The 24,634-nt window shown below is 37.0% G+C and overlaps 1 protein-coding gene across 3 annotated transcripts; it reads right to left on the bottom strand.

The window, feature by feature from the left end:
• Positions 1–1,889: 1,889 nt before the first annotated feature.
• Positions 1,890–7,079, bottom strand: LOC120768218 (zinc finger protein 420). Of its 3 annotated transcripts, none has more exons than XM_040094788.1 (7): positions 6,829–7,079; positions 5,177–5,364; positions 4,899–5,099; positions 3,935–4,839; positions 3,683–3,868; positions 3,289–3,614; positions 1,890–3,206 (listed from the first exon to the last, which is right to left on the bottom strand). In XM_040094788.1, exons 2-7 carry the CDS (start codon positions 5,339–5,341, stop codon positions 3,064–3,066), a joined length of 1,926 nt encoding a protein of 641 aa, XP_039950722.1. In that variant the 5' UTR covers positions 5,342–5,364; positions 6,829–7,079; the 3' UTR covers positions 1,890–3,063. The 3 variants fall into 3 exon arrangements, with proteins under 3 accessions (XP_039950722.1, XP_039950724.1, XP_039950725.1); XM_040094790.1 differs by lacking the exon at positions 6,829–7,079 and adding an exon at positions 6,375–6,601; XM_040094791.1 differs by lacking the exon at positions 6,829–7,079 and adding an exon at positions 6,417–6,601.
• Between the last annotated feature and the right edge of the window lie 17,555 nt (positions 7,080–24,634).

Genomic DNA, 24,634 nt, shown 5'->3' with positions numbered 1-24,634 from the left:
GAATATGCAATTTTGATTTAAATTTCAGTTTTCATGAGTCAGTATATATGTATGTACAGGTTGCGATACTTCGGAGCGTGCCTTCTCTTATTGTTTTTATATATAAAAAAAAATAATTTATAAAAATATATAGTACATAGTATGAAAATATAATTTTAATCCATAATCACAAAAATCTACTATTTTCTGGTTGATGTTGTTGTAGCGGTTATTTAATGTCTGCTTAGGTGGTAGGGTTCGGGTTACTTGTCATCGAAACCATCCAACAGTAAATGTGTTTTATATGTATATATTTTTTTTATTTTTCTCATGAATTCCTTTTTTCAGTTTGATGATTTTGTGTGATTTGCAGTATTTTCGTGTGCAGTTATCACTCAAAAAACAAATTTTTATCGATTGGAATGTTTGAAATTAAATTTTTAATAACAAAAGGTTTGCTGACAGAAACTAGCAAAAAAATAAATTAAAAATAAAAATAAAAAGAGAAAATGAAATATAAATAAGCATATTAATATATTGCAGACCAAATAAAAACGAATTAAAAAAATATCTAAAACTAATAAAAAATTTAATTTTAGGTAAATAAAATAAAAAAAATAAAAAAATAAAAAAATAAAAAAATAAAAAGAAATAAAAATAAAATAAAAAAAAAAAAAAAATAAAAAAAAAAAAAAAAAAATTAAAAAAAAATTAAAATAAAAAAATTAAATAAAAAAAAAAAAAAATAAAATTAAAAACAATTTAAAAAATTAAAAAAAATAAAAAAAAAATAAAAAAATAAAAAAGAAAAAAATAAAAAAAAATAAAAAATAAAAAAAAAAAAAAAAAAAATTAAAAAAACATAAAAAATTAAAAAAAACAAAAATTAAAAAAATAAGAAATAAAAAAATAATGAACCAATAATAAATAGCAATAAAAATAAATAAAATATAAAATTAAAGAAAATAAAAAAAAATTGAAGAAAATAAAAAAAAACATTTAAAAAAAATATATAAAAAAAATGTATAAATATTAAAATTCAAAAAAAAAAAAAAAAACATATAAACTTTGTTTTTAGGAATCACATCAAATCAACACTTCAAAATTAATCATTCGCAGTTTTATAAAAATAAACACAGAGCAAAACAGCTGATTTTGGATATGGATATATTGGACTATGGATTAAAACAATTTTGACAACCTACTTATGTATGTATGTATATACATACATATATGTACATACATATGTATGTATGTATGTATATATTATTGAAGCTATGGCTTAGTTTATTTTTAGCTTCTCGAAAGTGAAATTAATTATTCTGATTATTGTTTTGGGCAGTGAAATAATATAGTGTTGGAGCGAAAAATTTGTAATATTGTTGTTTCGTACAATAAAAATATAAATGATTTAAAAAATAAAAAAAAAATGAAAAGAAGAATAACAAAAAGATTATATTCTTTTGTCTCAGTTCACAACAATTTGGAACAAAAAATATAATTTTCTATTTTTTTCACTACAAAATATTCTTTTTTTGGTTTATTTGTTAAATTTCACTAAAAAAATTCGACTTTTTTTATTTATTTTCTAAAAATTCACTTTTATTGTTTCATACGTATTTTTGATTTCAATTAGCTTATTTAAGTATTAAATCGCTAATATTAATATCATTTTAAATATATTTATTTATGCCCATATATTCGTGCAACATTTTTCACTAATATACATCTGTATATTAATTTTTTTCCTTTATGCGATGACTAAATTCTAATATTAATTTTATACGAAAACGTCACACTCGAACACGCCATAGGTGCGAATATTGCATTTTTAAATTTGATTTTTTATAATAATTTTTTAATTTATTATTGGTATGTATTCATAATTTAAAAAATTTTATTTGTTTAGACTAATTAATAGATATATAATAATTATTTGTGTACACTTAAAATATATATGTATGTATATATAAAATTAAAATAAACGTAATCAACTATTCACGCTGATCCGGTCGCAATATTGTTGAGCAGTAAGATAAAATTACACAACGCGAAGAAAACGGTTGGAAGTCAGTGGGAATATTAACCGAAACTATAAAAGTGTTCGAATGAATATAGGCGAACCAACAAAGTTTACTTGGAAGAGTTGCAGCAATTTTTCTTAGCATAATAGCAGTAGTGACGATTTCTTGCAACCTCGAGACGCTTAGTAATCAATTAAACCGTTCCTAATATAATTGAATTGGCACATGAAACCAAGTAAAATCACTAGCGCAAAAGTGTTTTAGACAAGGCCGAAACACAAACGGTGCACACAGAACAAGTGCAGTTACAAATATAAAATATTCGGTAATTACAAGTATCCAATCGATTTTAGTAAGAAACACTAATATGTAAAGGAGTTGGAAAAGTGTGCTGCACTGCAAAAAAATTCAAACTGTAGATTGCATGTGTGCCTCAAGCACATGTGAAACCTACTATTGCAACGACGTCATAAAAAACAACAATAAAATGAAGGCAACAACAACTACCATAAGAGTCCAAGCGTCTTTGACGGCCCTAAGCCAAGTAACTCCTCTAAGCATGTGGATACACATTGCCCGAAGTAGAGGGTGTTAGGGGCGCGGGGGTGGCAGCAACAATTATTTCACCTGTTGCCGTGTGCTGCTGATAATAGTAGCTGACAGTTTGCATTGGTGGACGCGCTATTGTTGTTGCACCTGTAGCCGTGTTATTGGTATCATGCAAATATGTGGTAGTGTAGTGCTGTTGACTCATGTGTGTTTGAGTTTGTGGCTGTTGTTGTTGTTGCGGTTGCGTTTGAAGTTGTGTTATCTGATGCTGTTGACTGTTGATGTTGGCCGTTACAGTTGTTGTAACACCAACTGCAGTTTGCTGTTGCGTTTGTGTTGGCAAGGATGTTTGTTGTTGCATTTTTGATGGTGGTTGTTGTTGTTGCAACTTGTTATTCGCTGTCGTTGTCGCCGTTAAAGTGGGGGTAGCGGAAGTGGTGGTCGCGTGTAATTGATACCGCTGCGCAGCAATAATTGCGTTTGTGGCAACTGTTGCTGTTGCCGCTTTTGTCTATAAGCCAGATATGATCACCTCTTGCTGTGCGTCGTCATCCATTTCGGGTATTTCCTGTTTATGTATCATAACACTTTGCCCATCGGTGGTCATTGACTGTTGTTGCTGCGTTTGCGCTGGTTGTCGCGGTGCAGTTTGTCCTACAAATGCAAATACACATATTAGCACCGTCACCACTATTTTGCTTCAATATAGATAATATGTCTTTGTAGATTAACTAACCGTATTTCTGATGAATGCCTCTATGCCGCTTGAGCGCAAAGCGATCGGCAAACGCCGCCGAACAGATATCGCAACGGAATGGTTTTTCGCCGGAGTGCACTTTTGCGTGATTCTTCAAATGTGCAGCCTGTGAGAATGCCGAACCGCATATGTCACACTTATAGGGTTTTTCGCCGGTGTGTATGCGCCGGTGGTTCCATAAGGTGGCGTGGCGCGCAAAGCCTTTATCACAAACTTCGCAGACATATGGCCGTTCGCCGCTGTGCGTGCGCTCGTGGTTCTTGAGATGTGGCGATTGCGAAAACTGCATGCCACATGTTTGACATCTGTGAAACAAAGAAGAAATAAAAGTTAGTAATTGTTGTCTTCGTATATAAATATAAATGGTATGTACTTGTAAGGCTTCTCGCCGGTGTGTATCCTTGCGTGGTTTTTCAAGTAGACCGCCTTTGCAAAAGCCAGTCCACAAATTGTGCACTTATAATTCTTTTCGCCGCTGTGTAGTTTCTTATGTGACCACAGACTCGAGTAACGCGAAAAGGTGCCGCCACAAATGTTGCATGTAAACGGCTTGGGGTTTCTGCATGTGGAAGAACGATATATTGTTATAGTATTATTAATATAAAGGATTTTAATATGTGCTCACTCTGCTTTTACATTGACAGCCTGCTGTTTGGTGGCCGGCGTGCCTGATCCCACAAACACCACGCCAGATCCATTGCACTTTTGACATTTGGTCACTTGTTGTTGATTGCGTTTCTTCACTGGATGATTATTGACTGCAGTTGACTGTCCGCCTGTTTGTTCTTGCTTCGGCGCAATATTTTGTGGTTGTTGGCTGCTTTGTTGTTGATGTGACTCCGGTGAACTAGCTGTAACCACCTGCACTGGTTGCAACTGGTGATGTGTCAACATGCCACCTTGCCCTGAAAGTGTGTCCATTGGCGAGGAATCCGCACTACCGCCAGTTACGAATTCATTTAGTTCACATTTTATGTCACCATCTTGTGCAACGAAAATTTGCGTGGGTGTGATGCCTTGCGGTGCGTGCATCTCTTGATCGGCACGTATACAATCCTCGCAACGCACCAGTTTTGGTCCTTTGCGTTTGGCTGGCTGCAACATTTGATTACCACATGTTATACATTTTGATTGTGTGAGTTTAACGGATTTTAATCCAGCGATGTTGTTTGTATTGACGGCTAATTCGTTGCCGGTATTCTGCGTGGTGACATTTGTGACCACTGCGTTATGTTGCTGCTGCTGTTGCTGTTGCAATACAGTTGTAGCCGGTTCCAGAGCTTCGGTGGCCACAATTTGTATCTGCCCCATTTGACCATTTTCAGTGATAATATTTTGTGTCTGTACTAATCCTTGCGCATTCACAACTATGGTTTCCGGTTGACCCTGTTGTTGATCACTACCGTCCTGCGTGTGTATACGTTTATGGTGATTCAATAGCGCCAAGTGTGAAAACATTAAACCGCACACATCGCATTTGAAACTGATGTTTGAGATGGTATTCGGCATGGGCGAGATAGCCTGCAAAGACTAGCGAATAATTGACGCTATGAATATGAATTAACTTGAATTTTATATATACTGCTTACTGCTGCAATTGGTTTGTTTTGGTTTACAATCTGCAAACGTCCCTGTGCATCCAAAGTGGCAATACCGATGGTGCTACCTTGATTTAGTTGCATGCCATTCACGAGCGCGTAGTTGTAACCACCAACGGGTTGCGCTATGTAGCAAGTTTTGTTGTCATCAGTGGTAAGTTGTGCTAAATTAACTGTGGTTGCGGCGCCGCCCTGCAAACGCATACAATTGTTAGTTATAAAACTATACCTCAAGTAAAAATTAAAGTTATTTGTGAAAAATCACTTACATTTGTGGTAGTATAATAGAATGTGGGCTGCTCCTTCTGTCCCTCTATTTTCGGCTGTTTTAATATGGTGCCATCAGCTGTTTGGTATTGTATAGTAGTAGGCTGCCCATTGGCGCCTATTGCATTCGTAGTGAATATTATATTCTTCGTCAGATCCTCCATCATCGAAGCGGTTAAAATGTATTAAACTGTAAATAAAGTTAAAAATAAGCATCATTTATTAATTACATTATTATTCAATATATTATCCCAATTGGCTATTTGCGCGCCAAAATATTTTGGAACTTCCATAGTTCACCAACCCAAGAGATTTGTTTACATTTTTGCTATAAAACTGTTTTCAAAAAACTAAAATACATAGTCGTACTTTTTCAACACACTTGCTTCCATACAACAGACTAAAAGCATTAAAAGTTGCAAACAAAACCACCTAAAAAATTCTGGCAACGCTATGTAAGGGCGAGAAAAGGCAAGCTGCTTGGCACTACCCTCTACTCGTTGGGTAGTCTCTCACTCGCTAATAAATCTATTCGTTGGACGTTTACACAACGAAGACAACAATATGAATATATGAAAGTTGATAGGAAATTAAGGTGCAATGAATCCTCTTAAAAGCTATTTTTAAGAGAATAGATGATGAAAGAAAAAATGTTAATTAAAGATAGTAGAAATGAGCGAGAAGCACTGAATGCACACGAGAGAAATAGCGAACGAAATAGTAAAGTGCAATATAAGATGATTGAGGAAATATCTATGTGGGAGCAGTGATAAATTTGTAGAAAGGCTATGTTCAATGACTTTGAGGAGCAACAATTTTTTCACTGTACGACAAACAGAAGCACATACATATGCATGATATTTTTGAGGGTACTCTTCTAATTCTACATGTTGCATTGTAACACCAAGCCCCTGCTAGTGGGGGTCATTGTTTTAATTTAGTTTTGTGGAGTTCAATGTCATTCATACACTTGTTCACTAATTTCACATATCTTATGCCACTTTTCTACGTATTGGCTACGTTCGCACACCATTGCATAAATCAATTGCTGTTCGAGCAAATCCGAATACACGAACTAGGCACATATGTACTAATACATATATTAGCATAGAAAGTACACGAACTACAATTTGCGCCTTCATTTCCTATGGAATTAAGCACAATTTATGATGATTATAAACACTTTTGTTTTGATCTTACTCTTCTATCTTGTTTTTGGCGGTTTGTGTACAAATATTTCACCTTTATTATTGTTTTTTCTTTTTCTAACAAATTCCAGCAACGCAGTAGACTACGTGCGAGCAGGCGACAGTAAGCAAGAAATTTCCTTTTTTCTTCCACGCCACTTCAACTCGATTTATATGAGGGCAGCCGTTCGACGATCTCGTTATTGCCGTCGTCGTACAACATCAGCAGAAGCGGCAGCACTCGTACTTGTACAGTTGGGTAGAGCGAGCAGTGCGCCCAACGACGAATAGACAAGAAAAGCAATATGGCGGATGCCTACACTTACAGGTAACCAGCACTATGAAAAAAAAATGCACCACATAACTTTTTTCAAACTGCTCGATAGCGACACTTATACAACATTTTATTAAAATTATGTGCGAAACTTTCGGTTTAGCGCAATTTGGATGCCGTAACGCATATTTACCTCGTTTAAACTTGATGAAAGGAAAAATCTTCAATTTGGTCTCTTTTCTTAGTTTTCTTCTTCGCACATTCGAATTAAAATTGCACTACTCGCGCATTTGCCACGCCGTTCACACTCGCTCAGCCGATAAAACAAGACTGAATTTTCGGCAGCTTTGCAGTCAGAAAGGGACACCCTGGTCTCTTTTCGCTGAAATTTTCGTAGCGTTGCCAACTATGTGCAAGTTGAGAAGGAAAAAGAGTGAGAAAGACAAAATTGCGCAAAAGCATCTGTTGTTGGATGAGATAGTTTTAAAATGGGTATTATTATTATTAATTATTATATAAAAATTTACTTAGTAAATATTAGTTATATGCTTGCAATGAAGTTTTATTAAATTGTCAGCGTCTTTAATAATAAATATGTGGTTATCAGAGAACGTATATTATAGAGAAGGTGCAACAACGGACAAGAGTGTGAACTGTCAAAAGCTAACAAAATGCGATGAGTGCATTTCACCACTGCTAGCTAAGAAGGAGAAATCCTAACAGTGGCGCGTGAACAGAGCTGACAGAGAACGTATTTTATATGACATACGTTTTCCCTGATTATTGCCTAAAGTTCAGCCTAAATGCATGCAATTAATTTGCCGTTGATATTGATTGAACGTACAGTATGAAATGCAGGGTTGCTTTTGAAACAAATTGCTGGCGTCAAATTTTTAAATTTAAGTGAGCAAATTTATTTGATGGAAAAATATTTATGTATTTAAGTTTTATATACTTATGTATATAATTATAGCCATTTGCTAATCAGAAAAAAATGTGTTTTTTTGTGATATTTTTGGCCGAGGCATTTTTTCTAAATAATGTATTTTATAAAGTATTGAAAGTAATGTGTATTTACAGGATTTAGTGTGCTTTAATATTATATGATTTATTTTTTTAAATATTTATTTTCCAAAGGACCGGTAATCGACCACTTGGCTGACCTGTGAAAAAAGATCCGAAAAAGTTTTCGGCTTAAAATTATTTCTAATCCATAAAATAATATCAATCATTTGTAATCCCTATGTGAATATACATATGTATGTAACTCCTTAAATATTATTATATTTCCGTAGTTCGCGAGATATGGTCTGGTAGATAAAATGATGTAATTACAGTTGCATACATATGTAACACTTCTAAGTATTTCTAAATTTTCAAATTCCCTCAAACTTGCATCAGCAGCACAATATAGAGCTTTTTATTTTTTAAGCCAACAATAAAAAAACCGAACCGAAACAACCTGCAGTCACGTAACCGGCAAGTGCGCGCACTGCCACCCGCGCCTGCTGCGCCATGCATTTTTCACGATCCACCAATAAATCTTCACTTTCCGCGGAGATCATTTATTCACTTTCTAAATTTTCCGCATTTTTTCTAAAAAACCAAAACAGAGCACAAAATAAAAGTAAAACTGCCAAACACCGCGTAAAAGGAGGAACAATTTCCATATCGTTGATTGGCCTGAAGGCACGCATGCATGCGCCAACACACTCACACATACACATACTCGACAACTCACATTGAGTCGTCCTCCACGGCGCTGAGCTGTGGAATGCGGCATGTTTTCCTGTCCGTTTGCCAGTTGTTGTTTTTATTGTTGTACATTCACTCGCTGCAACCGCTGCCTGTATGTGTGTAACTATGTTTGCGCAAACATTCGGCACCTAAAAACAAAAACAATAAATTGTAAACGGTGCGCGGCCGCCGTTGACACCGATCTTGTGCCTTTCCACGGCGTCTCAACTCGAGACGCTTGGCACATCACGCGCTAGGCCCACAGCAGATAGTGAATATGTCTATCAATTCCGTGTGTGTGGATGAAAGTGAAAAAAGTCAACGCATTTTTTCCGACTACACTTACTCTGTTGCACGTAGTCGGCGTTTGTCTGCAACTTTGCTTCCAAAGTCAGCTCGTCCATTTGGCTGCTGCCCACCAATGGTTATGGCTCAACGCTACTGTGACGCTCTCATAACTTCCATGCTATACATACACATACTCTTGTGTAGAAGCACATCTGTAAGTGTCTAGTCGTTTTTCTTCCTAATCTGCAATCGGCCACTCACTGTGCTGGCTGCAGTTCCATAGAATTTACCTGCCATGTGGGCTGAAAGCAAAATTGTGCGAAGCCCAAGAATTTCAGGCGATGCTGGTTGACATTACATACGTATATATATGGAAATGTAGATTTATATATATTTTATAACCAAAGGCTACAAAGTATACTACGTAGTCAATTTCCCGCGGTGCCTAGCCAAGTTGCAAGCTGAAATCCAGGACTTCACAGACTCCATTAGTTTTCACCTTTAAGCCAAGATATCTGTGACTTTTTGTTACTGATCTTTCATTTTGTTATAATACATAGAAGTCTATAGTACAGGATTTGTCCGGAAAGTAATAGGACTGAATCGATTTGAAAAAATTTATTGAACCAATCGTTACAATTCTTTAAAAACTTTCAAAATAGGTTCCTTCTACGTCGATGCAGCGCTGCCAGCACCATCTCCAAGCATTAAAAGCATCACGGAAGGCATTCCCCGGAATAGCCTTAACAGCCAAGGTGCATGCTGCTTGGATCCCCTCTGTCGTCTCAAAATTCTTGCCTCTCATCGGCCATTTCGGGCTAGGAAACAAAAAAAGTCCGGTTATGTAGTTAGCTGTTCACAAGAAGCTCACACCGCTGGGGTGTTGTCGTGGTGCAACTTCTAATCCGGTCTTGTCGGGCCCGATTGCCAATTCGTTTGAGTCTCTTGAGGACTTATACGTAAAACTTCGCGTTGTCGGTTTGTCCAGGAGGAACCAATTCATGGTGGACGTTGCCTTTGATGTCCAAAAAGACATCGTTTTTACTTTAGATTTACTCATTCTTCCCTTTTTTGGGCGAGGAGACGCCGGCGTGTACCTCTCGGAAGATTGCCTCTTTGTCTCGGGATCTTACCCAAAGATCCATGACACCTTATCTGTGATTACATTATTCGAAAATTGGGGGTCCCACATGTTCATATTTTCTTGGCACGCTTCCACTCACTTTCGGCTTGCACCACTCACAGAAACACGTCACGCGAAAATGTTTATCCTGACTCTCCAGGTGCTCAAAGACAGCCGTTCGTTCATTAGCTAGGATCACCCTCTACCGAACCCAGTAGATGAAATATCGGTAATTACTCGACCTCACAGGTTCCTTCAGTGACTTGGGAAGTTAAAGCTAAAAGACGAACTAAAGTTTACTTATATTCATTGTCAGCCACAAAAGTTTCCTGCGATCTCCAAATATTTTCCACTAACCACTAATTTCCACAAAAACTTGTATTTAATTCAACCCACTAACCTAATATTACCCAAAACTATCATAAGTGGACTCGTTGAACTATTTATACTCTTTTTCCTTCATTTACCGTAGGTATCTAAAAAATATATGGCAATATCAGCAAAAGTTGCTCGTTTGTCACCACCAGGTTTTCCAATACAATTTTGCTCCACATTAACCCGTTTCACTTATATTTTCCAGTTCATGGACAACTACAAATTTTCACCTACTTCCAAGCTAATAAATATTAATATGACAACCGAAATTACGACATTTGCCACGAATGGCGCAAAACTCAACAAGACAAGTAAAAAATATATATGTATATATAGTACATTCATACATACATATATTTGAGTTTGACAATATTAATGCTTGTTGAGAGTGAAAGTGGAAAATAGACTAGTTTATACTTATGAAAATTACTGCAAAATCTTCGCAATAAAATTTATGAAGCACCTTCTGTTTAGAAATTGCATGCATATTCTCATCTTAACGAAACCTTCTGAGATATTATTTTTACCGTTGACACATAATGCCCTTTTAGTAGCCAGAAAAATAAAAAAAAAGAAATAAAAAAATAACCAGACTAGCTGATTGAAAAGTCAATCAAGCTTTTGCCAGAGGTTACCTTTGAGAGGACTTTGTGTGTACATGTAATAGAGGAGAGGGCTCAATAGACCTTATTATATTTCTATGCTATTTTACCACTAAAGTTCTATTAATATTTTTGTAGTTGTGTCTAACCTTCAAAGCAAAAGTCTGGAGTATGACTGTCGAGATGCTTCAACTTCATTCTTAGAAAAGCTAGATGTTTCCACCTCAACTTCCTCTATAAAACTTTTGACAACTTGCGTCTTGATAAGATCTGCAGGCTTATCCCATGAATTCCTATTGGATACGTCCAGTAAGAACTCAAACGATTGCTGGAAGATGAAGTTTGCCAACAGAAAGTAATTCAGTGGATCTCTTGTTGAACTTATTATTTTTCTTTTGAAGAAGTGTTTTCAGATACCCCTCGCATCTATGAGATCTTCATACTACGTAACTTCTTTTGCAAAGTAAAATAAATATATTTAGAATATTCTCCAGTGTTGATCAAAGATTTATTGTGTGATATTTGAATATGCTAAAAAACTATTCAGACGATTTTGTGATTGCCCAACTCAGCATTACTTCTTCTATTCTTCAATAAAAATAAAAAGTCAGATAATGTCATAATCATCATGATCAATTTCGGTTTCGTTTATTTCGTTCCGGTAATTTTTATACCAAAGACTCACGACGCTCTAGTAGACCAATAGTCGAAAATTTTAATAAAAGTAATGGAAACTATCTAGTTCCCCTGTGTTGTTAATACCATTTTGAAGGCTAAAGAGATAAAAGTTAGATAAAGAACGCAAAAAAATCTTATGTGCCGAATTTCTAACTGTAAAATGCTACTGAATCGTAACAAAATCGGTCCATTTCTGAAATGGTTGGTTGCTGCTGATGAAAAGTGGATTACTTACGGCAACATTAAGTAAAAAAGGCCTTGGTCGAATCATAATGAGCCGACACAAACGGTGGCCAAATCAGTCTTGACCGTCAGGAGGGGTTTGCTATGTAATTGATGTGATTGGCAGGAAAACCATTATAATGACCTGCTTCCCTGCAGCCTAACTCTCAATTTGGACATTTACTGGAAACAAATAGATCGTTTGAAGTAAGTAGTTAACCAGAAAAGACCAGCTTTGGCTAATAGGAAAGAGTTTGTGTTCCCTCAGGAAATGTATGTGGTCTACATTAACAATGACCCAGCAGTAGCTTCGTTGGTAGATTTTCAAGTAGTTAGCTTATAGCTTGGACGTAGAACAAAGTGATTCATGGCGTATGAATTTGCTAGTGAAAAATTCGCTTCAAGAGCTGTACCAGTTTTGTGCCAATAGGGACGAGGGTTTCTATAAAAGTGGCATTATGAAATTACCTTCAAATTGGCAATAAGTTATTGCACAAAACGGTGCATATATCACATCAATTGGATCATTTTTACTATACTAATTAAAACCTTCAAATAGAGAAAGATGCGGATGGCTTGAAATAGAAAAACACATAAATTGAGATAACTTCGGGAGCACCAAAGTTATAATACCATTCACAAATGGAAAAGATTCCTTACAAGAATTCGTTCGATTAGTTTTTATGGGAGCTATATGATATAATGTGAGGTTCTATCGACCGTCAACAAACTGATCGGATCTTATCAATGTGGCCGTAGGCCTGGAAAATCAAGAACTGACCGGTATTCACCATGCGCCAGACCTTGGAAAAGACCGGTGAAAAAAGGGTCGATACACACCACCTCATCGTCGATTTCGAAACTGCTTTCGACAGTATGAAAAGGAGCTGCCTTTATGCCGCGATGTCCCGCAAAACTAACACGGCTATATAAACTGATGTTGAGTAACACCAAAAGGACCTCTCCGAGCCGTTTGATACCAAACGAGGTTTCAGACAAGGCGACTCTCTATCGTGCGACTTCTTCACTCTTCTGCTGGAGAAAATAATTCGAGCTGCAGTGCTAAATAGAGAAGGTACAATCTTCTATAAGAGTGTACAGCTGCTGGCGTACGCCGATGATATTGATATAATTCGCATTAACATCGGTGCCGTTAATTCTGCAAATGGGTCTGGTAGTAAATGAGATATCTCCTGTCGTCAAACAAACAGTCGTCACACTCTCGACGAACAAAGACCAAACTCAACAAGTCACTCATTATTCCCGTCCTGTTATATGGTGCAAAGGCATGGACGATGACAACATCTGATGAGTCGACGTTACGAGTTTCCGAGAGAAAGACTGTATATACTTGATAGGGCCTTTGACGTTTCCTTCTTTGCAGCAACATAGGCTACCCGGAGTACAATAAATCTAAAGAAAACATATGAAGCTCCCTCAGTTAGGAGTAAAAAGATATATAAAACTGCTGCAGGTAGCAAAAAACAGTAAAATAAATGAAAACACTAAAGTAAACTACAAGAATCGTTGTAATGAAAAGCAAATAACTAATAAAAATTTATGCAAATGTTGGCTGTTAGCAGATTGTGGGCGCGTCGGCAGCTGTGGCAGCTGGATGGAGCTTAAAATAAATACAAAATCAAGTGAAAATATCGGCGTCGTCGCCAGCAACCAGTCGATCAGCCAACGGACAACCAATTACTGCTGTTCTTGTTGTTGTTGTGTCGAATGAAATACGCGCGTTGTGGGAAAAAGTGTGGCATGCGGCTGTATTTAGACGCGCCAACATTTCGCTGCCAGCGCAAAGCGTCCGGCAACTGACACCCGTTACGCGACTAAGCGCGCAAACACACACACACACACACCAATACTTGTGTGTATTTGTGAGAGCGCATGCTGCCATATTTGAATAGTTGTGCCACGGCGCTAATCGCATCAATCGCTGCAGAAAGCAACAACAACAATGCGATGTCATGCGCTGTTGTTGTTGCTGTACAATAGTCGCCCCAATCACGTTCGACCGATATGAAAATGATAGTGAACTTGAAATTTTTTGTTCGCCCGTTGCCAAAGCGACGATTTTCTCTTTCAAATGCTGCCGGTTGCTAAGCTCCAACTAAACGCTTACTCCACACGCGTCCGACAGCGTCTGCCTAATGTTTCTCGGCGAGTGTGGCGATGCAGCGCCAGCACCGGCATCGGACAGTGCGAGCTGTTGGTACGCGGCAGTGCGATAAAATGCAAATGCAAATGCACAATTAATGCACGCCGAGTCGCCGAGTGCTGGCGGGGTGAGGTGAGCGGCGGTGCTGCGTGGCTGTGGCGGTGGCGCATGCTGCGGTTTAGGCGGCCTATTGAACCAGCTGTGCGCGTCGAAGCATTTAAATTGTGCGCTTGGCGGCCGCTGCGTGCATGTGTGTGTCGCTGGCTCGCATGTACACGTGTGTGCTTGTGTAGTCGTTGGATGTGCTCGTGTACGTGTCTGCCGAGTGCTACTTTTTGCGATTTGTGGTCAATAAAGAAGAGCAACGGTGGTCAATAGCAACTAAATGAAGTTTCGCGGAGAATTTACTAACAACAACAAAAACGCTGCGACGCTGCAGAAATAGCAACAATCGTAGAAAAAGTTGCTAAAGCACAGCAACAGCAGCAGGAGAAAAACGTGCAATGATGGCTACAAAAATAAATTATACGAGCGATGTTTGCTAGGAAACGGTGCACGGTGGACTTCTGTTGAAAATTGGTAAAAGATTTTGAATGAAAATTTAAAACAAGGAAAAGTTATTTAGAAAGATTTGAGGAAAGAAAATGATTAAAAGTACGCAGAAGGGCTTGAGTTTGACCAATCACTATGCCAGCTATATATTATAGTGATCTGAAATAGAGGTGTCGAGTAATGAACAGTTTATTGGAGACTTGTGAAACTTTGCTTAATCTTTAAGGGGTCAATTGCCTTTTGTTTACATTTTATGGGGTCAATGGCCCTGTTGTTAAATTTACTTAAGTTCACAACCTCAAGACAACAGCTGCTTATATTATGTGGTCAATTACACTTTAGCTTACATGTAGCCAAGTCCACAACCTTTGTTTACATGTAGCCAATACAACAACCTTAGTTTACATTTGGTGACAGTTTTCCACATTTTATGAGGTCAATGACACCTATTCTACATTTAGTCCACATTTAGCCAAGTCCACAACCTTTGGTTACATTTAGCGTATACGTACGTTAAATTAAGACAACACTTGGGATTAATGACCTTTTTGACTTAAATTATGAGATCAATGACACTTTAGGTTATACTTAGTCAAATTCACAACCTTTGATTACATTTATCCAATCCAGTACATTTAGCCAAGACAACAACCTTCGTTTATATTTTTTTTTGTTTAAATTTTATTTGCTCAATGACCCTTTCCTTTATATTGAGCCAAGTCCACCGCCTTTGTTACGTCTAGCCAAGACAACAACGTTCGTTTACATTTAGCTAAGAAAACAACCTTTTGTTATATTTGGATTCAATGAACCCTTTGTTTACATTTTTTAAGGGCATTCTGAGGTCACTAATCCTTTTTCTTAGATTTTGCTGAGGTTAATGACCCTTTGTACCCCTTTTTATAGAGTAATTATCATTTTATTTACATTTAACCTATCTCACAACCTTGTTTACGTTAAGCCAAGACAACTACCTTTGTTTACATTTGGCTAAAACAACAATCTTTAATTAATACACTCTTTGTTTACAATTTTTAAGGTAACTTCATATTACGTTATGAGGTTAATGACCCCTTTGTTTACATTTAATAGGGTACTGATCCTTTTCTTTACATTTAGCCTATTCCACAACCTTTGTTTACGTTTAGCCAAACCCACAATCTTTACATTTAGCCAATATAACAACCTATTATCGTTTACAAACACAACAAGTCATTTATATGCTGATTTTAGCATTTTTCTAATAACTTGTGATAAATAAATATTTTCAGCACACTGTGCATACAAACGCAAGCACAACCGACAATAAGTTACTCCAACTTCATCTTGTGTGCCTTATTTGCATTTTGCAAGCTCATAAGAATTTTCACCTCGCCACACGAAATGCAACCCAAACGCTGCTTATTTATTCTACTTCACTTTTTCGCATTTGCCTCGAAACCTACAGTCTGCACGTCTATCTGTCTATTAGCCAACACGACAGCGCCGCGATAAATGTGTTGCGCCGCGCAGACTTTCTAAATCAACCTAGAAGACTTTGGCAGCGTCGAAGGTAAAGCGACAAAGGAGGCAAGACTTTTGCAGCAGATACCTCAGACGCAGAGATCTCTTTGTATACACCCAAAGAGACGGTGTCCAAGTTTCTGTTGTTTATTGTTGTTATTGTTTGTGTGTATTTTCGTATTGCTGCATGTGGTCTGCAGTTGCTTCTGCCATTGCTTTTGGTTTTTATTATTTTTTCGGTGATTTGCGCACGATTTTCTGATTCAACGTCTTACTAATTTCATGTTTTGTGAGCACACATACACACACATGCATATGAAAATCTATTTATTTTTGGTAGTTGGGCGCCTTTTTTTAATTGCTTAGTTGTTTTATAAGAAACATTACTTTATTGTCTGACGCATCCTAGATGGAAGGAGGTTCTCAGTAACGAGCTGCGTTCTGGCAATTTCTGGACTCCATTTCAAAAGAACTGCGATGGCTTAGCGACCAGAAATGAATCCAGCCAATATTTGGTACCCTGTTCTGATGTGAAAGGTGTTCCCGTGAGAGCGTTCTGACCCGACCGGAACAAATTGTAGTCAGAAGACGCAAGGTCTGGGCTATAAGGTGGGAGAGTAAGAAGTTCTTAGCCGCTGTTTTCCAGATACTTAGCTTTTAACCGGTCTTGCAACCTGGAGACGAGCGTGCATATGATGGGAGAGTATTGAGGCCTCGTGTGCAAACGCAAATTTTAGGCGCTAACGTTTCCCTCGGTTTTAGAGCTCATACTGCAGCAGGCCCTTCTGATACTCTGTCGATAATCTACGTATTCTGATCAACAAAGCAATGAAGCGAAATCATTGATCAGCTATTAAGATAAGATAAGATAAATACAGGATTGCAGCGCGATCTTAGGTCTATTGTGCCCTGTCCTAAATCACAACAATCCATCTAGCCCCAGCATATTGATAAATTCCAATATACTGCTAGGTAGAGAGGCGTTGTGACCCCTGTTTGGAAGCATGGATTCAAGGCCTTTGTCCTGAGTCTGCAGACTGCTATGCAGTCAGTTCCCAGATTCGGAAATTTGCACAAGAAGCTAGGTCCATGTTATATAAGTGATTCTTCAGCTTGCAGTAGCCAGTGTAGAATGTGGCAAGTAGCTTGAGTTTTTTCCTACGGAGATTGATTAAAAACTTGGCAATGACGCATGCCTTAGAGTTGTTGACAATAACTTTCTTCTTATTTCCTCTCCCTTGCGGAACAGCTCCTGGTAAGAGGATCCAGCGTAAAGAAAGGTTCAAGTTCTACCATGTTAGTGTATACTGCGGAGCGTGTGAGCTCATCAGCCAGTTCATTCTCAGCTATACCTTTGTGACCGGGCTCTAAGAGGAGATGAACTTGGTTACGTTCCGCTAGACTCTTCAGCCGTTCTTTACACTTTTGCAGAAGTAGCGATTTGATCTCATAGGCAGGGTTCGCTATTGAATCGGCTATTAGACTACTACAAGAAAATACATAGTTAGAGTTCCGACTATCCTAAATCAAGTCTGAGAGTTCTAATTGCCTGTTGTCTCACGTCTGTGATCCCCCCTTAGCTTCCTTAGACCTTTGATAGTTCAGCGAATTTTTATGGGACTAACCAGAGCAAGGTTTGCGATCATTTTGAACAAAAACTTACACATCTCAGCTAAGAAGTTGCTAATTTTACTAATCGCGAACTAAATGGAGCTCTAATGTGACCAAAATAACTTGAACCTAGAGCAAAAGCGGTTTTGTGTCAATTTTCGCGTCGCAAAGGGTTAACTCAGTGGCAAAACATTAGCGTTGACATTACCGGCACACCGGTTGGACGGCTTACCAGTTAGACATACAAGCAGTCGTACTTGTCAGTTGATAATTCAGTGAGTCAAGCAGCATTTGGCCATTTCGTAAGCGAAAATTATTTCCACTTTCCACCGCAGCAAGCACAACTAATAGCTTGGCACGAAGCGAGGTGTGAGGTAGGGGGAATGACAAGAAGTGCAACGATGCAATGCAGACACCAAGTCAAGCGCCAGCTCATCATCATCAACAACAAGAATAACAGCAATAGCCAAAAGCAAAAACAAAAACAACAAAGCGATAGGAAAACATTGTTGCCGCCATCCGTGTGCTGCTCGGCTGATTTTGCTGCCTAAGCGCTAAGCTGCTAAGCGGTGCTCACACACACACCCAAACGCACACACGCAGAAGCAACGAATCGTGGCTGAATGCACAAGCCTGCTGTCTGTCTTCACAATTCACCGCTGATTGCGGAAAAAGAGTGAAAAGCTGTTAGCATAAATTACCTAAATAAAAAGACATGCGCCAACAGCAACAACAACAACAACCAGTGCCGCTGCTGCTGTTAGCAGAGTCACCAATTTTACTGGGCTGATTTAGTGTGCGCCACCAAACGCCAACCGGCGCACCAGGCGACTAAGAGGAAAAGTCTGCCGAAGCAACAACAAAGTGGTCGGTGTTTATCTATCGCTCTATGGTTGTGTGTGTGTGCGTGTGTACAACATTCAATTTCCATTTTCACTGCTGCAGACGACTTTTCATTTTTATTTAGAAAGGCAATCAGAATGTCGAAATTGAAATTGAAAAGTGAATTTGTCTTGACTGACCTCCACAACCCGCGCAACGTCTGCCACCCTGCCGCGAGACAACTCGCATATATTCTCTGCCTACACACCGGCATACAGACAGCCAAACCATCGAGACATACAAACAGCAAGACGATTGTGTGGTAGAAAGTGCCGGAAGAGTAGGCGCGCACGCAGAACGGCGACTCCAAAGGTTAAACGAAGAATTTATTAATGCCGTACATTAGACCGAGATTACCTTACGATTTGGGCCTTTTTCGGTTTTTGTTTTTTTCGCTTTTCATTTTATTTCTTGTTTTACTTTCGATGGTATTTCCTGCTGCGATTTTCGTGAAAAATGTTCAGAGTTATTTTTATTTGTGGCATTATTGTTGATAGCTTTCGGGAGAAAATCACGTTTAGCCATTATGGAAATAGGGTCGTCAGCTTACGATGAGTTGTCGAAAAATTCTTCGTTTTACAAAAATAACAAAAAAATTGTAGGCACTTCATTGCTGTTTTATGTCAGATTGGAAATGCGATGAACATGCAACGGCTATAAGAGTAAATGTTGCCATTTGCTTGGAGAAATTACTCGAAATTGCTGGCAGGGTTGCATTTTGATTACCTTGGAGTAGGATTGAAGCTTTAACGAGTGCTGTCGAAATATTATGGTTGCAAGCGTTTTGGTAAAGGATTATAAAAAATAATGAATGGATTATATTGATTGATTTGGTAGTTATTATATATAGCCAATATTTAGAATGCACCATAACGTAAAAAGTAAGGAAAAGGGAAGTGAAATATATATGTTGTGAAAAAAGTACCAGGAAAGTTTAAATAAAACACAAAATATTATTCATCGGTATTTATTTTGTCGCCTTCAAAATAGTCCCCATCAACGATTTTTCCAGCCTTCAGCTCATTCAGCGAATTTTGTTATATCTCTTCCATCAATTGAAAACGGGTTCCACGGAGCGCCTTTTTCAGTTTGGGAAGAAGAAAAAATCACACGGAGACAAATCGGGTGAATGTTAACCTTAATCATTAGAGCGGACTCGCGAGAGATGTCGAGCTTTCTTGCCATCTCTCTACTTCTTTTCTGATTCCTTCACATTTTTAATATTTTCATCAGTTGAAGATGTCCAAGGTCATCCAGAACGAGGCATATCTTCAACGATATCCCGACCGTCTTTCAAAACTTTGTTCTACTGGTAGGGTTGTGTTTTTGATAAGACTTTTCATTATTCGCAATGATTCCGCACACGAAATTGTAAAAATCGCAAAGCAGCTGCTGTAAACAAAATGGTTGACATATTGCACTCATATTTGGCATAGTAATTAAGGGCATTCTTAGCAAAATCCATTTTTTTTAATATAATTTAGCCGGGGAATTGAATTACAATTTCCGGGAGGTGTTTTGTTCACTGGAATATACTTGTATATAAGGACCGTACCGAAAAGAAACTGCTCATAATGTTAATTAATAGCAAATAGAAGAGTTTTTATCCACTTTTAAAAAAAGTAAAACAAAATTATTCGCTTACTTTATACCAAATTTTTTGTTTAATTCCCTTCAGTAAATTCTGCACACCTTCTTTTACAACGACACGACATGCCTTAAGCCTTTTTTTTAATTCGTCGACGTTTTCGGCAACTCGATGATCTTTTTTCACGTTCCGTTTGAAAATCGCCCAATTCTGGAGCGTTGTAAGGAATCTCCTCTTTTTTAACTAAATTGACATTATTGTCCTTCAACAAAGCCAAAGTGGCATGAGTGTAGTGTACTGTGGTTTAATCGAGAAAAAATAATGTTGTAAAGTAGTCTTAAGGCCGCAAGGCAAATAGCCTGCCGGATGAGTATTTTCTCGCAAAATTTTTCTTTTAAAATTGTTGACACTGACTGGTCGACAGTGCCATTTTTGGTTTCGTATAGAAATAAGTCATAGTAATACTGGTTTTAGCTTTCTTCGCCAAATCCCTTACAGTCATTGATTTGTTTTGGCTTATTGAGGTCAACACCTTTGCTTCAAGATTTGGATCACTAGGGTCTTTTTTCGACCACTTTTTAATAAGTCTTTTAGAATCCTTGAACTTTATTATGATATTTTTCACACCAGTTACACTGACTTTAACCCGTTTTGCTAGGTTTCTGTATGAAATGCCTTTTTCGGTGCAGTAATTGTGCACAATTTGCCTACGCACGTGCTATTTGATTCGAGCCATCGCGAAAATGATCTTACAAATTACGGAGAAAGAAAAAACAATAGAGGCAGAACTGATCACGCTTTCTAACGGTACTTACCGCAATGTGATCGAACGGCTCCTTCATGAGAAATATTAAATTGAATTTAATTAGCCCATAAATGAAGTCAAGTCTTTCAAACTTCCAACGACGTTTTATGTTAACTGGAATGTACGAAGGCAATATCAACTTTTATCTTTTCTTTGCCTACTTTAGACATCCAGGATACTTTTGGTATGTGTTCCAATTTGAGCGTGCTCATTAAAAAGGCGATAATGTTGACTCGTTCATACAAGATTCTATTTACATACCTTGAGTTAATGTAAGTTAACTTCATTCCAATTTTTGTAATATCTATAATTATGCGATCTTCATTCAGATAACGACTCTGTTAACTATTATATTCCCAACATTTCATCAAAAAACAAGGAGCGAATCCGATTTACTGAAAACTCTCAAAATACACTAACTTCAAAAGCGATGCCCAAATGAATTTTTATCTTACTTGACTTCGATTAGCTGTTGCGGGATGTTTGTACTCGTGATACCAAAGTATGCATTATCTGTTATCGATTCTAAGACTACATTTTCTATACTACAAAAAAAAAAATTATCAAAATCTTTATCAACATTACTTTAAGGGATTTCTTGGAGGCCATGTTTGGAAGCCACCTACTCAGTTAGTTTTCAACTTTCCCACTTGGAAAAACTGATATTTTTTTCCAACAATGAAATTTTTCATATAATTCTAAGCTTTTAAATATGAGTACAGGCTTTAAGTTTCCATTTTTTGAGTGAACACAAAAGTGCAGCAACACTGCACACAATCAACAACTGGAAATATTTTCGCATGAGAATATGTGAACAATTTTAATTGCATCTAATTGCACTGCCTATAACCGTAGACACCCAAAAAATTCAAACGTTGCTATTTTTGGCAACTAACAGTTTAATTACAACTTCATTACATACTTATAAGTGTATTGTAACTGTACTTGATTTGCGTGGCATGGCAGTTGCCTAAATCTGAACATACGAAATCAACGCCTCACCAATGCTTAGAAGTGTTGCTTACAAAATTTTAACGCTTTTGCTTATTTCTACGGTAAAGTAAATAAAAATCAATGGCTTCTGTCAACATTAGGGCTGTACTAATAAAATTAAGAGTTTTATTTTAAGATAGCATATTAGCCACGCACTTGTATGATACATTATATACTAATTCAAGGAAGTCATATAGGATTTTTTGATATTAAGGATGCCCTAAATGCGAAATATTTTAATTTTTTATAATTTTCATATTTGTATACTAATTTAAGGAAGTAATGAATAATTTTATAAATATTAAGGATGTTCTAAATGGAAACTTTTAATATTTTTTACGTCTAATTCCATGAAATTTTTCATGGGGGGACCTACGACATCGATTGAATTCAACATATCGTTAAACCCTTTTCCTTGTTGGAGCTTTATAGTAAAAAATATAATTAAATTTGTTTGTGCACTCTTGATAAGTTAATCCAGCTCGAAATATCAGGCGAAAATGTTCGCGAATTAATTCCATTCTTTGCCGAGATGAATATTTTAAGTTACTGTATACTGCGGAATAATATTAAATAAGAACATTAAAAAATTAAAAAAAAAAAATTAAAAAAAATTTTAATAAAAATCATGCCGATAAATTAGAAGTGTAGAATAATATTGAAATGTACTATCAAAGAACTCCACAATATTTTTAAAATTCGGACATCCCTAATGTCTATTTTTTTTATTTACAAGAGCAACACAGTGACTTGAGAATATATACAAACCGACAACTTAATTAAAATTAAATTGTAATGTCTCACATATGGCATTTATCGACAAATATACATATTTATGTGGTTGTAGGTGTCTTTGAGCTCACAGCAGCTGCCTCTTCATTGCATCGCTTTTTGGCAATTTTCTATTTTCGGTAATTAATACAAGCCACTAACTACAGTTATAGCTGCTGCACCATGTTGGCTATCATTTTCTGCATTTGTCATTGTTGTTGTTTTACCCAAATGGCACTGCTAATTGGGTGTTGAATTAATTTGCTCACAGCGCGGCATTTTCAATTAAGCTGCGTTGCATTTTTGCGTGTTCCGTGCAAATATTTCCAAAGTTTATTGCAAGTATGTTTTCATACATACATACCTATATGTATGTCTACTTTGTAATTGTGAAATTTTAAATTTGAAGTTAAAAGATTATTATATTTTGTAATTAAAGTCATTATTAAGAGTCAAGTGCTACAAGCCTGAGCGATTACGAAAAAAAGTTAAGTTTTCAGACAGACTTAATTTTTACTTTTAATAGAGTTGATGCGCTCATTGAATGCTGTGATCCTTCCATTTTTGAAATCCAAATAACACACATACATTTGTTTAATGTGTAAAATTTATTGCATTTTTCTTCTTCCTTTATTTGAAGCCGCATTTATTTGTTATTCAATGATTGGAGTGTCTTTAAGGTTTTGAAACCAAACCTTCTTGGTTGATGCAAACAAAAACAAAAAAATCACTGATTTTGAGTTCAAGGCTATTTTTAGTTTTATTTTGTTCAACATTCTCTGTGTTCCATATCGTCTGTCTATCCGTTTATTCGTCTATATACAAGTATATACGAAATAATAACTAAGTTTTTGAGATATCGACCTAAAGTTTTGCACACTTTGTTTTCTCTCCAAGAACCTGCTCATTTGCAGAAATCACCGATATAAGAGAACTAAAGCACATAGCTATCATACAAACTGACCGATCCAAATTACGTTCTCTTGTTTGCAAAACTTTTTTGTTTGAGAAGATATCTTCACGAAATTCAGGGTAAATTATTTTCCAAAACAAAATTTTAATTGAAAAAGATTTTGTTCAGGTCGGACCACTATAACATATAGCTGTCATAGAAACTGAACAATCAATTGTAGATATGGAAAAGCTTTCTATTTGACAAGATATTTTCATGAAATTTGTCATGAACTACTATCCTAGGCAAGGCTACAATATCCCAATATATTGTTTGGACATACCACTATAACATATAGCTGTCATAAAACCCGATTGATCAGCCACACGCTAAAGTGGTCCGACATCAACGGTTTCCATAAATGAGCAGCTTCTTGCGTAGGAAAAGGTGAGTGCAAAATTTCTAATCGATATCTCAAAAGCTGAGAGACTTGTTCGCGTATATACAGTTGGGAGAGCGAATATAAAGATATGGCTACATTGACTCAGCTCGTTACTCTGATAAATCATGCATATGTACATAGATACTCATTTGCTTCTTTGTATGACAAACTGTGTAGCAAACTTAATAAACCTTTAAAAATGCAACGGAGCCTTTCCACACACACATTTATTTAAGCCAAATCAAAATTCAGAGTATAAAGCCACATCCAGCCTCTTGACTCAACATAGATTTCCAATCGAATTTTTCATATTATGTCATATGCATAGTTCTACAGAACGTCTACAAACACTTTTCTTCCAGTACTGAGCCAAACAAGTTCGTTGCTTAAGTCTTCTGTGTTGCAGTGCTGCTAAAAGGCAGCATTTTGCTTTGAAAGTGAAACCGCTGCCAGTTGCTGATAAATTAAGGTTGCGCTTGCCACATTGTAACTGCGCGTAAGCATTTCAGCGCATGCCACATCTTACACGCACAACACAGCATTTACTACTACACACACATACATACGTACATGGTCTTTTTCTATTTTCCAGCAACAGCCCACTTTCCGTGTACTTTAGTAAATTACACCACCACAACAACAACAACAATTCTAGCGCAGTTCATTTACATTTCAGGCATAATTACAAATTTCGAGTATTTGTGTGAGTGTGTGTGTGTCTGTGTGTGGCCGCGCGAACGCAAAATATCAAAGCGCAGTAAAAATCGGCGA

Source organism: Bactrocera tryoni, chromosome 2, assembly GCF_016617805.1.
Source record: "Bactrocera tryoni isolate S06 chromosome 2, CSIRO_BtryS06_freeze2, whole genome shotgun sequence".
NCBI lineage: Eukaryota > Metazoa > Arthropoda > Insecta > Diptera > Tephritidae > Bactrocera > Bactrocera tryoni.
This window is presented reverse-complemented; position numbering and strand designations above follow the sequence as displayed.